We start from the raw sequence: 12562 nt of genomic DNA on the forward strand, positions 1-12562 counted from the left end.
TGTATGATAGCTTTTCCTTTCCTTTTCAAGGATGATGCTATTGGATCAATAGACGAAAAACATGTCATCCCATATCTCTAGCCTTTTTCATGTCCATGAGTGACCCAGAACGCCATGCATAACATTTCGGATGGTTGAATGATTTGAATTTCGATTAATGTGTTCTATTTGTTGGCCTCGACCTTCTTCAACTCTTCCCTACGGACTTTGTTAGAATTGACTTAGACATGGGTATCAAGGGATGCAAAACCTACTTCAACTGTTTGCTAAAGTCCTCATTCTCATCGTCGTCATCCCAACTCTCTTCCCATAAATGAGTCGTCCCTCCAGGAACTTCTGTGTCTTCCTGCGACCAGTCTGTTGCACAATGTTAACACCGCCATCCTAGTTCCCATCAGTAGGCCAGAAATATACCTTCGACGGGGAAATCCTCGAATTCATCGTCCTCCTCAAGCAACACGGGCTGTTGAGCCGTGGCCGTCTTGGATGTCTGCCCTGCATCTACTTCGCTCTTCTGTCCAGGCTGCAATTTGCTCGTTGGCGCTTCTGAGGACGACATTGTGGAGTGGTGGTGGTGAGGTAAGTCGATAGGATGGATGGTACGGAGCAGGCACGGCGAGGTTGCGTATGCCCTCAGATAGAGTAGATCTGGTCTGATGTTGTGGAAGTGGAGTATGCGCGTCGTCAAGTCAAATGCGCAGTATCGTCGATGGTTCGGAGATTGAGAATTTGAGGCACAGGATCTGACGTAGATGCGTGCGTTGCAATAGAGGCGTGCGGATGAATTGTGTACAAGACGGGAATTCTAAGCAGGCCAGGCTCGGAGATAGTGGGAGATGGATGAAGATGAACGGAGTAGTTAGTTATTTAGCGGCAATTAAACCGATTTAGTTAGCACGCTGGTTAATGATACGGATTAACCTGGCTGCCGAAGAGACGTGCTCCTTGTCCCCCTGGAAGACGCGGATAGCTTTGCCTGGTGCCTAATCACAAGCCTCACAGGCACCTTCTACCCCTGGAGAATCCTACTTAGTCAGATTCCAGGCGTGCCACCAGCGTGCCCGGGGCTTGCACTGCCCTAGAAACTTCAACTAAATTATTAGACATGCAGGTCGGAGACATGCTGCAACCAATGGAACTTGTCCTCAATCGATCAGTTCACTCAATCCGATGGCCCAAGTGTACGAGGTAACTGTAGAGATGGTCATCAATCTCCAATTTTTATATTCGGCGGGCATTTAACCCGTGCAGCAACGCTCTTTTTCTGCGAGCTGAGATAAAGGTCCAAACGCTATTTATTGATGCGGTGCTCGTGTGCTCGTCATCATACGTAACTAACTATCGTCTACCACTACTACATGATATCTTTTCGCCTTTTTCTCTTCAGGCCCTTCTTTCCTTCTTTCAATTGACTACGACGAGCGCGTGCGTTGTTGAAATTGTGTGAACAGCATGAAAGCTGAATCGTGACGAGACCAATTACATCATCTTCATTGGCACTTTTCAAATCGGTGCCTGGACTTTCTTCAGCCGCCTTTTTGGTCTTGGATTCGATCCGTCCAGGGTCTTCAATATGCATCGAGTGGGAAGATGGTTGGACCGTGGTCGGTCTGCCGTCAATGCCTCTACCCAGAGCCTGGATTCCCTGGCCGAGTCCCAGAATCTAGAAACTGCACTTCGTGCCGTTGAATTGATTATGGACGATGATATCGCGGGAGCAGAGAAGGGTCTTGCTGAAGGAAATTCATCTTTTCACAAACTTGCCAAAGGCACCCTGGGCTTCATGAGAGCCACTCTCGGCTTCGAACAAGAAGTCATGAAGGAGGCTTCCGACACTCTCTATGAGGCGGAATCAAGCGCCTCCGCCAGCTACTACAAAGCGCAACATGATAGTCGTGTGTTCAATTCAAACATCTATGATCGAGGTTCCGAGTTCGCTCTTTGTCAGGCGGAATCCCAGATCATGTCTGCCGTCGTCGGCGTGCTCAATGAGAGTCTGACAGAATCGATTAAAGGCTTCTATAAGCTTAGAAAGGCCTATATCACTCTAGACAGCCTGATTCAGATGGAAATCAATTTTATGAAGACTCGAGGTGTGAAAAGTCTAGCTAACTCAAGGGCACAGTCAACTGACAGTCTTCATTCGCTTGCTTCACAAAAATCGGCAAAATCTATCGAAGAAAAATCAAAGGCCATAGCACAAACATCAGCACGGCATCCTGTCCAGCCTGCCAATCCATCCGCCTTGAGGAATACAGAAACAGCCGCAGATCTATCGGGCGATGATGAGGATGACGATGATGTTTTCCATGAGGCCAAAACCATTCGTAACGAGAATCCGGTTACCCAAGAATATACCGGACATTTGGAAAAATCCATCGAAGCGGACGATATGACCGATCTAGACCGGAAGATCGAACACATGAACCTGACACACCATTCAGAATCATTACAGCCTGAAGGCCTTATGAGACCTCCACCTCCCTCAACCCTCGGAATGCTTACCGAGGACGCCGACTCGGAGATCTTTGCGAACTCCCTCGATGTATTTATTCACTCTGGCACCAACTTAATGTCGGGTATTCTATCCTTACTCATCTCGGTTATTCCTCCCGCATTTAATAAGCTCCTATACATCATTGGTTTTCGAGGCGATCGCGAACGAGGTATCCGTATGCTGTGGCAAGCAAGTAAATTCGCCAACATCAATGGCGGAATGGCCGGACTGGTGCTTTTCGGCTGGTATAATGGGCTGGTGGGATTTTGCGACATCATATCTGACGCCAACCCTAATGATCCTAATGAGGTTGATGGTTATCCAGCTCCACGTTTACATGCTCTTCTACGGGATATGCGTCGGAGGTATCCAAACAGTCGTCTTTGGCTGATCGAAGAAGCAAGAATGGCTGCATCGAAGCGACAAGTCGATACTGCTCTCGACCTGCTCTCGAAGTCTGGGAAAAGCCAAATGAAACAGATCGAAGCATTGCATATGTTTGAGAAGAGTTTGAACGCTATGTACGCACATCGCTACAAACTTTGCGCCGATTCTTTTCTCGCCTGTGTCGATCTCAATAGCTGGTCACAAGGCCTCTACTTCTACATCGCAGGCGCGGCGCACCTCGCAACCTATCGACACGACCAATCACTTAGCGAGAGTCGACGAAAAGACCACGCACGCATCGCCGAAGAATACTTCAGAACTGCTCCAACGAAAGTTGGTAAGAAGAAAATGATGGGCCGTCAACTTCCCTTCGATGGATTTGTGGTACGCAAACTCGCGAAATGGGACGACCGTGCGACACGTCTGAATTGCAGTTTCGTGGACGCCATCGGAGTCGATCCGCTCGAGGAAATGATCTTCTTGTGGAATGGGTATAAGAAAATGGACGAGCGACATCTACAAGAGTCACTCGCAAACTTGGCATGGTCAGAAGACCCGCAGAAAAATCCACATCCATGGGAGAAAGAAGACCTTGACGAACGGTCCATCCTCGCGCTCCTCCGGGCCGTCATCCTACGCAATCTTCGCCGTCATGAAGAGTCCAAGGAAATTCTTTTGCAGAATATCCTCAACCACGCACCCCACGAGTTCAAGGGCCACAATCACGACGACTGGACCGCGCCGACCGCGCACCATGAGATGGCCGTCAACTTGTGGATGCAGCGGTCTTCCTACGCGAAGCTTCACGGGACGACGTTCCAAAATAGTGATCCATCGGGCGGATCGAGTGGTGAGAACACAGGTCTGTCCTCAGCACCGGTTCAGCTCGATCTTGCTGGTGATGTCAAGCTTGTGCAGGAATGTAAGGTGCATTTGGAGAAGGCGAAGAACTGGGAAAAATACGAGCTCGACGCAAGACTGGGTATGAAAATCACGGCCGCGATGAATGCTGTGAAGAACTGGGAGGAGAAAAATATCGGGACTGGTAGTGCTGCTACGTAAGTGGCCTTATTGATGCCTGCAGGAGACCGTGGATCGAGCTAGAAAGCGGATGTTGGAAAAAGGGGCGGTCCAATGTTGTTATTTGCTCAAAGATGGACGTGGGACATGGTTTGGTACTATGATAAAGATGAATGAATGAGTGAGGTATGTGAGGACGTGACTCCGGATAGATACAAACATAGACACAAACGGCCCTTGTCCTTGGTCTACTCGGTATCATTGATGAGGACTCAGGGTTTTGAGAAAACATGAAATGGTACAGGAAGTACATACCTTGCCAAGATGCTCTGCGTCAAGTTTCCGTCTCTCTTCGCAGTCCGCTCCCAATCAAGTAGTAGGCCCTGAGATATTCGGGCCAAAATCTCTTATAGACCAGGAATACCGTAGGCTACAAAAGGGCACGGAAAGCCGTTTCCGCATTGTGCATCCACATCAGGGCTTACAGTATACTATCAGTAACAAGACACCCATGGTAAGTGCAACCATGGACCATCTCACCTGCGACGAGATCCCCCTTTCTGCACTGGTCTTGGCATAATCACGCAATTGTAAGGAGTACATACGTGATCAATTTCCACCCCAGGATTCCAAGCGCACCGAATCTGAAGGGCTGAGTGTTATCGACAAGGCAAAAACTCGTCTGGGGGATGTACTTATAGTTTGCGTCTCGCTTTGAGCTTATTTCGTCCTCACTCGAAGATGATTGTTGTCCGAAACCTCAGCCTTGCTGGGTGGCACCTCAGCCTCGTCACAGCCTCTCTCCGCAATTACCACATGGTTTAAGGATTACAGGTGCACTGAACTTGGCTCATTCATGATCTTCTTTAACCTGGATTTTGTTCATTGATTAAATACGGAAAGTCGGGCCAAAAGGCTGAGAAAGAGACTGTCTCTCAGACGTTACATTGTTGCGTGCCTGGAAACATGCCTCCCCATCTTTTCAAGTATCTGTGGGCATACCAACCCTTTCCATGATGCGTATCGAGTCTACCTTTTCACGTCCTTATTCACGTGAACCCGATATCCTTTTCGACCAACGCCAGTTCACCCGCAAGAAAGATCCAATAGCAAAATTACGAGCCTTTCTTTAAATTCAAAACAATTTGGCATATCTTGCGGCCGAAAATCCAGCAGCACCGATGGTGAGCATGATACCAGCCCATGCCATCAATCCACGTTGCATACTCTTCTTCATGAAAGCCTCCATTGCTTGAGCGTCGTTGAGCTTGGGGAAGGGAACGTCCTTGGGCACTGGGACGCCGAGAATGGCGCATAGAGGTTCCCAGCCGTCACGGACGTCATAGAAGAACAGCTTCTCTTTCGGGACGACTTTCTTGAGGTGTTCGATATGCCTCTCGTACATGGCTCGGGTAGGTCTCTGTGGCTCGCCTGGTCGGAAGTACAGCTCGCCAACGCGACCTTCGTCCAGTGCATCGTGGTATGTTCTGAACATCCTTAGTGTTGGAAGAGGTGCCAGTATCCAGGATAGAACTGTGAGGTTTCCCTTCTCGACAATCGGCGCCAGACTGTTCCACCACTTGTCGGGGTCTCGAACGGAGCAGATGACCTTGGCGTCCGGGTAGCATGTCATCAACTCCTCGACGAAGGCATTGGAGGGAAGATCTGTGCACGCAACATAGCCATCGAGCATTTCCTTTACGCCAGCGTTCAACGCCTTTCGGTCGGCAGCATTCTTGGGTGGTGCGAGCCGGCAGATGTCAATCCACCGTTTGATATGAGATTCGGGTGAGTTCAACATCTGGGTACCGCCATGATAGCAGGGTCCGTCAAGAAGATATGAGCAGGCGGCGCCAAAAGATGTGGTTCCCGTTCGTGAAAGACCGGCGCCGATGACCTGCAGACTCCTGTCTGGCATGGGTTGAGAAGCTGTTTGGCCCATCCTGTTGGTGCCTCAGTGTGTCGATGGGAAAGGATGAGTTCACGAGGTAGGGATTGGTGTCAAGAAAGAGAGACGCGCTAGGGATCGACGAAAGCAAAATGAGTGGACTGATATGATATATCAAAGAACTTGGAAGTGGGAGATCGCCAGACATATACCTACGCTGGCACGAGCACTAAAATAGATGGAGGGACTCGGCGGAGTCTTATCTCTCGTTTTGGGCACACATATTCCCTCACGACTCGTGGCTGGATCAGCAATGCTCACCCCTGCCAGGATTGAAAGGCCTCGTATAAGGTTCCCGTATCAGCGTCACTGCTGATCAGCAACATAGAGGTCAAAGGGGGCAGGAACACTGATTCAAGCGGGCTTGCGAAGGTGCGAACAACAGTGATCCACATTCTCCTTGTGGTTGGCACCCTGATGAGCCTGTCTATCCCAGAGGATATGATCAACAGTTGGGTGGGCACCAGGCAATACCGGGCAGGGCCGATTGAAAGGTCGCTTAATCACAACAAGCATACAGTCAGGGCGCTAGAGCCAATTCCAAAATCTCAAAGATGCGAGTCCGAGGTCAGCAGCCCTTGCAAAAGTGGCTAACGGCAGCCCAATTTCCATCAAAAACAAGCTAAGCAAAATACCATGCAACACAGACCACAACTCAAATCTGTCCAGAGGTGCGACTCACTTTTGCGCGACTGTCTAGCAACATTCATGCTCCAGTCAACGAGATTTGTGGCAGGGAAATTGCGGAGCGGAACGATGGCATTGGGTGAGAACAACAGGCAAATGCCACAAGCACAAGCGCAACGAGACAGCAAACTTTACGGAGTACTTCTCCAGAAATCATGGTTCAACAGCAAACTTTCAACGGGGTCCGGCATTGGCGACAAGGCAGACTTGATTTACTTCTGTCATGGACTGACTCATGGACCGAGGAATATTCCCCTCTCCCCTCGACTTGTGAGAGGTTGGGCCAAGGAAATGGGGAAAAGATGCAGGAACCAATAATGCACCAGGGGGTCCCCTGCCTTCTCGTCCATCAGGCCGCCGAACTCCCGAAAGCCTATCTCAGTTGTGTAAAAGGGGGGCCCATCTGGAAGAAATCTCGCAGAGACATTATTATTACGAAGTGTTACTTCGTATCCATCGGCAAGGATTCATCACATCCCTACGAAGTATTCGGACCTGTGCAGTACAAAACTCCGACTTCATCAAATGCCTTGGCATATGCAACTCGACCAGAAAATGAATATCACTACTGGTGAATGTGATGGAGAGGAAATGATCTTAGACATCAGCTCTAATATCAACTTGATTCAAGCCTCGTGTTGTTGAAGATATTGAAACAACGGGAAGATCAACAGACCCCAAATTTACGACTTAGGTTTCATCGCCTAGCGCGAGAGATTTGTGCATATTTGCCACCTATGGAGCATCCGAATTACTTTTAGTTTCGACACCCCCAGTGACTGCATTAGACGCCCTTGCTTTACCACGGGCATGTTGGAATCTACAATGTGAGATCGAAGACTGAGGAGACTATCGAAACGGTCACGAGATGCTTGAGACGTCGTCAGATCGCAACACTGAAGCTATGATTCGGACAGGTCTTCCGGTTATCGTCCTGTGGTCGTATTTGCGATCTCTAGAATTTATTGGTGATGCTCGTTCTCTGAAGCATTAGTAGCTTGCTCCTGCTTCCTCCGGACTTCAACGCCATCTTACATCCAATGACCAAGTGGATACTGTTCAAGCCTAAATTTCGCAGCTGCTAGCCTCCTGCACTGTTATATAGGTTGTGCAGCGACGGTTCTCGTCCAGATGTTGCTTCTGATGATGGACGTTCCCACCATGTGTACCTGAATCGAAAGCTTCAGTATAAGAGCTTGTGGCGAGAAAGTCGCCGTGCTCGGAGCTGGATGCACATGAGTCGATTGTTCATAATTATGGCGCTCCAACCACGAAGTACTGAAATCCCAAACGTTGGATATACTCTAGCGATGCAGGCATCTGATCTACTTCGTATTCTGTGCAGAACACCAAGGATTGGCGCCATGAAATACGGCTTGGGTCTACGAGGTACTTCTCGGGCCAAGCTTGAGGATGCTCTCCTTGAAATTAGTACTGTATCCAGTCGCTCGTGTGTTCCAAGGCATACTCCCCATGCTGGTCGCAAGGTGAATACGAAGTAAGAAACGATCACTGCCGAGACCACGCTTGGGTTTTCGGGCTGACGCGAGAATCCTTTTGAACCTTCTTTTGAGCAGCGTGCGAAGGAGGGAAATCGCTGTCGATCCCTCGTTACACAATTCATTTATTTATGCCTGTGGCCCTGGTACCGTGTCTGATCTCCTTCTCCCCCTCCATTCGAATACACGACCATGCTGGTTTATTGAGTTATTTCCACACAACTAAAATCTTGCAGGCGCTGTATCAACGAGTGAACATCCTGCCATCCCCCGTCCTGATCCCTTGATGTGTTTTATTCCTTGGCTGTTCACCTTGTACGAGTACCTAATTGACGTCCTCGGTTCTGGAGAAGGTTCATAACACAAACCCTGCGTGGAGTAGTGGATAAGCGCCACCAAACAACGCGGGTGCGCCACTGACAACGAGGATGAGGAGCGGCAGGACATGGGACCGCCACCATTTTTCCATCTCCAACTTGAACCTCAGGTTCCACACCGTTGGCGTTCAACCACTGTAGGATTGTTTCCACGGAGTCATTATGCAACCCCGGAGCCAATGCTCCGTACCTACCGATCGCGATACTGGCGGAAACTTGACTAGAGCATTTTTCGCCTATTCTGCCGATCGGACTCCGCTAATACGATTTACTCTTGACGGTGAATATGTCGTATTCTTCCCAAAGGAAAGGTGGGAACAAAACTGGAAATCCAACAGCAACCGAGTCGAGTGATTCACCAATACCGGTCGCGTGCCATTCCAAGGTTTGACGGCCTAACGTCCCCGCATTGGGCTTGAAGGCGCTCGTGCTGAACGAGTTGCCTTGTCAGTGGTGACTTGTGAGTTTGATGGCTTATGCCATGCAGAGGGTCAAGTATCGGTCAACTGCAAGATTAACAAACTCGAGGACGTGTGCCAAAAGCCAGATTGTCGACTTGAAATGTCTCATTTCGAAATGAACCAGAGACTGGGTAGATACGTGCCCAGGTAAGTAGCATGGTCGCAATAATAATAATAACACGAGCAATGGTCAAAGTGCCCCTTCAGAACTTGTTCACTACCATCGAGCACACTGTATATACGTCGACGATGATTTAATATCAATCAATCTACCACTATGGTTTCAGCACATGATCTCACAAGCGCTCGGGTTCCGGCTCTCTCCCTGTCCCCAAAATCCGATGGATTTTGGCACAGCTTTGTATGCGCATGGCCTTGCATTAAATACTGGCACAGCACTTTTCTACTCGAACAGGAACTGAACTTCATTTGAACAAGACTAGTTGCCATCACTCAGCATGAATCGGTATGCCCCTACAGGGCAATGACCGTCCTTCAACTGGAGTATACTGGTGAAGACGTAAGTCATTGGCTTAGGATGAAGCCTACCATGAAATGGCACTTGCATTTCTACACAGGCAATACTCTTGTTTCCGATGATACGGAGGCAGTTCGACTCTTCATGAATGTTGCTGCTTTGAACAGTTTGAACAAGTGGATCAAAGCGATCTTAAGGATGTGGTGAGTGAGCAGTATCCAGTTAGATCTGACGAATCTCTTCTCAGTCTCGGCCTTTGCTTGCTCACCAGGCGTCACAGAAAGCGCCTGTTCCTGGAAGAAAGCGTGGTATCCTTGAGTTGCCCTATCGCATGATGAAAGACTCTTGTTTTGGTTTGGTAGCGTGACGGATCAGTTCAGGTATATCTTGATTGTGCTGAAGAGATCATACAATACGATTGGGACTCGATATCTCGACGCCAATATTTGATCAATCCTCCCGAACCCTCGTTCCCTTACCACCTACCTACGACTACCTTTGGACAAGACACGCAAACTTGGAAGGTGAGTGAGTGGATGGTCACGTTCTCGGGGGAAGAGGCACTTTCCATGCTTTCAAATGACAGGCTTCCCCAACGAAGTTCGGCCCAGATATTTTCTCCGATTCGCCCACCAAGCAGAAAGAGCCCCTGAGGCAGCTGAATTGAGGCGGAAAGCGGATGGTGACCACGAAGCTGGGCACGCCACTGCCACGGATGAGCACCCTCGACGATCTGGTGGGCCCTACTGATGACTTTTCAACAAATCACACACCTCCGTTCAAGGCTTGTTTATCACTCTAATCTACATATGGACTAGAGCGTGCTCTTTGTTTCATAGACGCGTCATTTGATTGACTGGCTCCTTCCTCACGCCATGCAATGGCTTCCAAGGATAGAACATGAGTCTCACGCAGTGCAGTGCAGTGCAGCGTCGTCTTCAACTTTTTGCCCTCCGTCTCCATCATCTCCAGTCCAAGTTCTTCATTTCTAGAACATCACTCTCGTTTTATTAAATCTTTTGTAATATTCACATCTCTCGCTTCAATTTCCTACTCCCTCCCATTACCACTAACCACCTTCGTTTGTTCCGAGCCCTTTGGTCACACAAAGGCCACCATCTGCCCTGCACCTGAGCGCGCCTCAATCTCAATCTCCCCTACCCACCTCGAATTCCAACCTTGACTCCGCCACATTTTCAACTTGACCTGTATCTTGTACCACCATACTACGGATACTGGTTCTCGTATCTTCTAGGATCATTAGATCTATCCACCTTCGTGCATAGAGACATCCCACCTTTCATTGTCGACTGCATACCACATCTCGAAGTCTGCATCGAAAGCAATAAACAATGGCCGGACGCCTCTTGCAGTCCGTCCTCCTCCTGGCCGCTGTGGCCCAAACCGTTTACTCACAAGCAACTTGCGGTGGAGGCAAGCAATGTCCTGAAGATAAGCCGTGTTGTTCACGTAAGTGTCATCCATCTCATTGTACAACCCAGCCATCCTGACACATCTTTTCTAGAATACGGAGAATGTGGTGTCGGCGCCTATTGCTTGGGAGGTTGCGACCCAGTCAACTCCAAATCCCTCGACTCCTGCGTCCCTTCTCCCCAGTGTCAGTCAAAAACCTACAACTTTGATAACCTCGATCGAGTGGTGTCCAATACCAAATACCTTGGAGATGCCAGCAAAGCCGACTGGGTTTCTTCCGGACAACCTCTTTCACACAATGGCCAGGTACTATTGACCATGGCAGAAGGAACTGTCGGCACCTTGTTGGCCAGCACAACCTATGTATGGTATGGAAAGATTAACGCAAGATTCAGTACTAGTGCAGGTGCTGGTGTCGTTACTGCTTTTATTTTGTTGGGCGATTCCAAAGATGAAATCGATTTCGAATTCGTTGGAGTTGAGCTGGAAACTGCAGAGACCAACTTCTACTCCCAGGGTGTCACTAATTGTAAGTTTCAATGCGCAAACCTCACCAAACCAACAACGACTAATGCCCGATTTAGATAACAATGGTGGCAAGACTACTGGTCTCACCGATGTTCATGAGAATATGCACGATTATGAGATTGACTGGCAACCCGATACCATTACTTGGTCAATCGATGGCAAAGTCGTCCGTACCCTCGACCGCGATTCGACCTGGAATGCCACGGCCAACCGCTATTCATTTCCTCAAACACCATCACGAGTGCAGCTGTCCCTCTGGCCTGGTGGTCTACCCACCAACGGGGAAGGCACCATCGAATGGGCCGGTGGGCTTGTCGAGTGGGATTCTCAATACATGACCAATGGTTACTACTATGCCGCATTCGATTCGGTCTCGGTTCAATGCTACGATCCTCCTGCCGGTGCACAAGGTTCGGGAACCAAGGCATATATCTTTACCGACAAGTCCATGACCAATGCAAGTGTCGAGATGACGAACGACAATACCGTCTTGAAATCCCTGCTTGGAACTGGTACAAACATGAGTGCGGATTATGCTCATTCTTCAGCCAGTGCCAGTGGCAGTGACGTAGCTACCGTGCCCGGCCTTAACGGTGCTGGACCCGGAACCAATGGCCAACGCCCCGACAATGGAACAGACGGCGGTAGCAGCAGCAGCGATAATGGCGGTGACAACTCAGGAAGCAACACGGCCTCTACTACCGGTAGTGCTTCAACTGGTTTCGTTCAAGGTGGCGGCGGCGCCAATGGTGCTGGTCAACTTGGCGGAAATTCCGAAACAGTCCTAAAAGGAAGCTTATTCGCAGTTGTTGTCGCTATCGTCGGGTTGTGTGTGCTTTAGATCAAAGCTTCAAGCTTCAGGAGGCGTCGATATTTATGTTTTCACATCGAGCATATTTTGCATTGCGATGGTTTATGGGCTGGGTTGGACATGTAATCCGACATAATCGGTGTGGATTTGAGTTGCCCCGAAGTGGGTATAATCTCATTTACAGAGTTCAGTCGATTCTGGCTACAAGGTGTGCCTGATAAAATTGATCTTTATGACCTTTCAAACAAATTGTCCGTATAGACAAAATCTCATTTACGCTTTCTTTAAACCACCTCAGATAAACTTCGATTTAGTATTGCTTGGCGAACGCCTTGTTTATCATCCCTTGGTCCACTTTCAACTCCTTCATTGCACTTAAGTTACTCCCATGGCAGTCTCCTGTCAGACATATCTCTCTCTGGGAATACTGAGCGG

At 49.0% G+C, this 12562-nt stretch overlaps 4 protein-coding genes across 4 annotated transcripts; 2 read left to right on the forward strand and 2 right to left on the reverse strand.

The window, feature by feature from the left end:
* Positions 1-164: 164 nt before the first annotated feature.
* SEM1 (26S proteasome complex subunit) lies at positions 165-559 on the reverse strand (the record flags this gene model as incomplete). The annotated part of the gene is made up of 3 exons (XM_064856384.1): positions 165-198; positions 255-357; positions 415-559. 3 exons carry the CDS (start codon positions 557-559, stop codon positions 165-167), a joined length of 282 nt encoding a protein of 93 aa, XP_064707560.1.
* Positions 560-1573: 1014 nt separating this feature from the next.
* Positions 1574-3946, forward strand: LTR84_012878 (uncharacterized protein; the record flags this gene model as incomplete). Its single annotated transcript, XM_064856385.1, has 1 exon — positions 1574-3946. One exon carries the CDS (start codon positions 1574-1576, stop codon positions 3944-3946), a length of 2373 nt encoding a protein of 790 aa, XP_064707561.1.
* A 1093-nt stretch (positions 3947-5039) lies between these two features.
* On the reverse strand, positions 5040-5846 carry LTR84_012879 (uncharacterized protein; the record flags this gene model as incomplete). The annotated part of the gene is made up of 1 exon (XM_064856386.1): positions 5040-5846. The coding sequence occupies one exon, from the start codon at positions 5844-5846 to the stop codon at positions 5040-5042; it is 807 nt and encodes a 268-aa protein (XP_064707562.1).
* A 4860-nt stretch (positions 5847-10706) lies between these two features.
* On the forward strand, positions 10707-12157 carry LTR84_012880 (uncharacterized protein; the record flags this gene model as incomplete). Its single annotated transcript, XM_064856387.1, has 3 exons — positions 10707-10824; positions 10880-11317; positions 11373-12157. 3 exons carry the CDS (start codon positions 10707-10709, stop codon positions 12155-12157), a joined length of 1341 nt encoding a protein of 446 aa, XP_064707563.1.
* Positions 12158-12562: the final 405 nt, after the last annotated feature.

Source organism: Exophiala bonariae (genome assembly GCF_035927105.1).
Source record: "Exophiala bonariae strain CCFEE 5792 chromosome Unknown scaffold_9, whole genome shotgun sequence".
NCBI classification, from domain to species: Eukaryota; Fungi; Ascomycota; class Eurotiomycetes; order Chaetothyriales; family Herpotrichiellaceae; genus Exophiala; species Exophiala bonariae.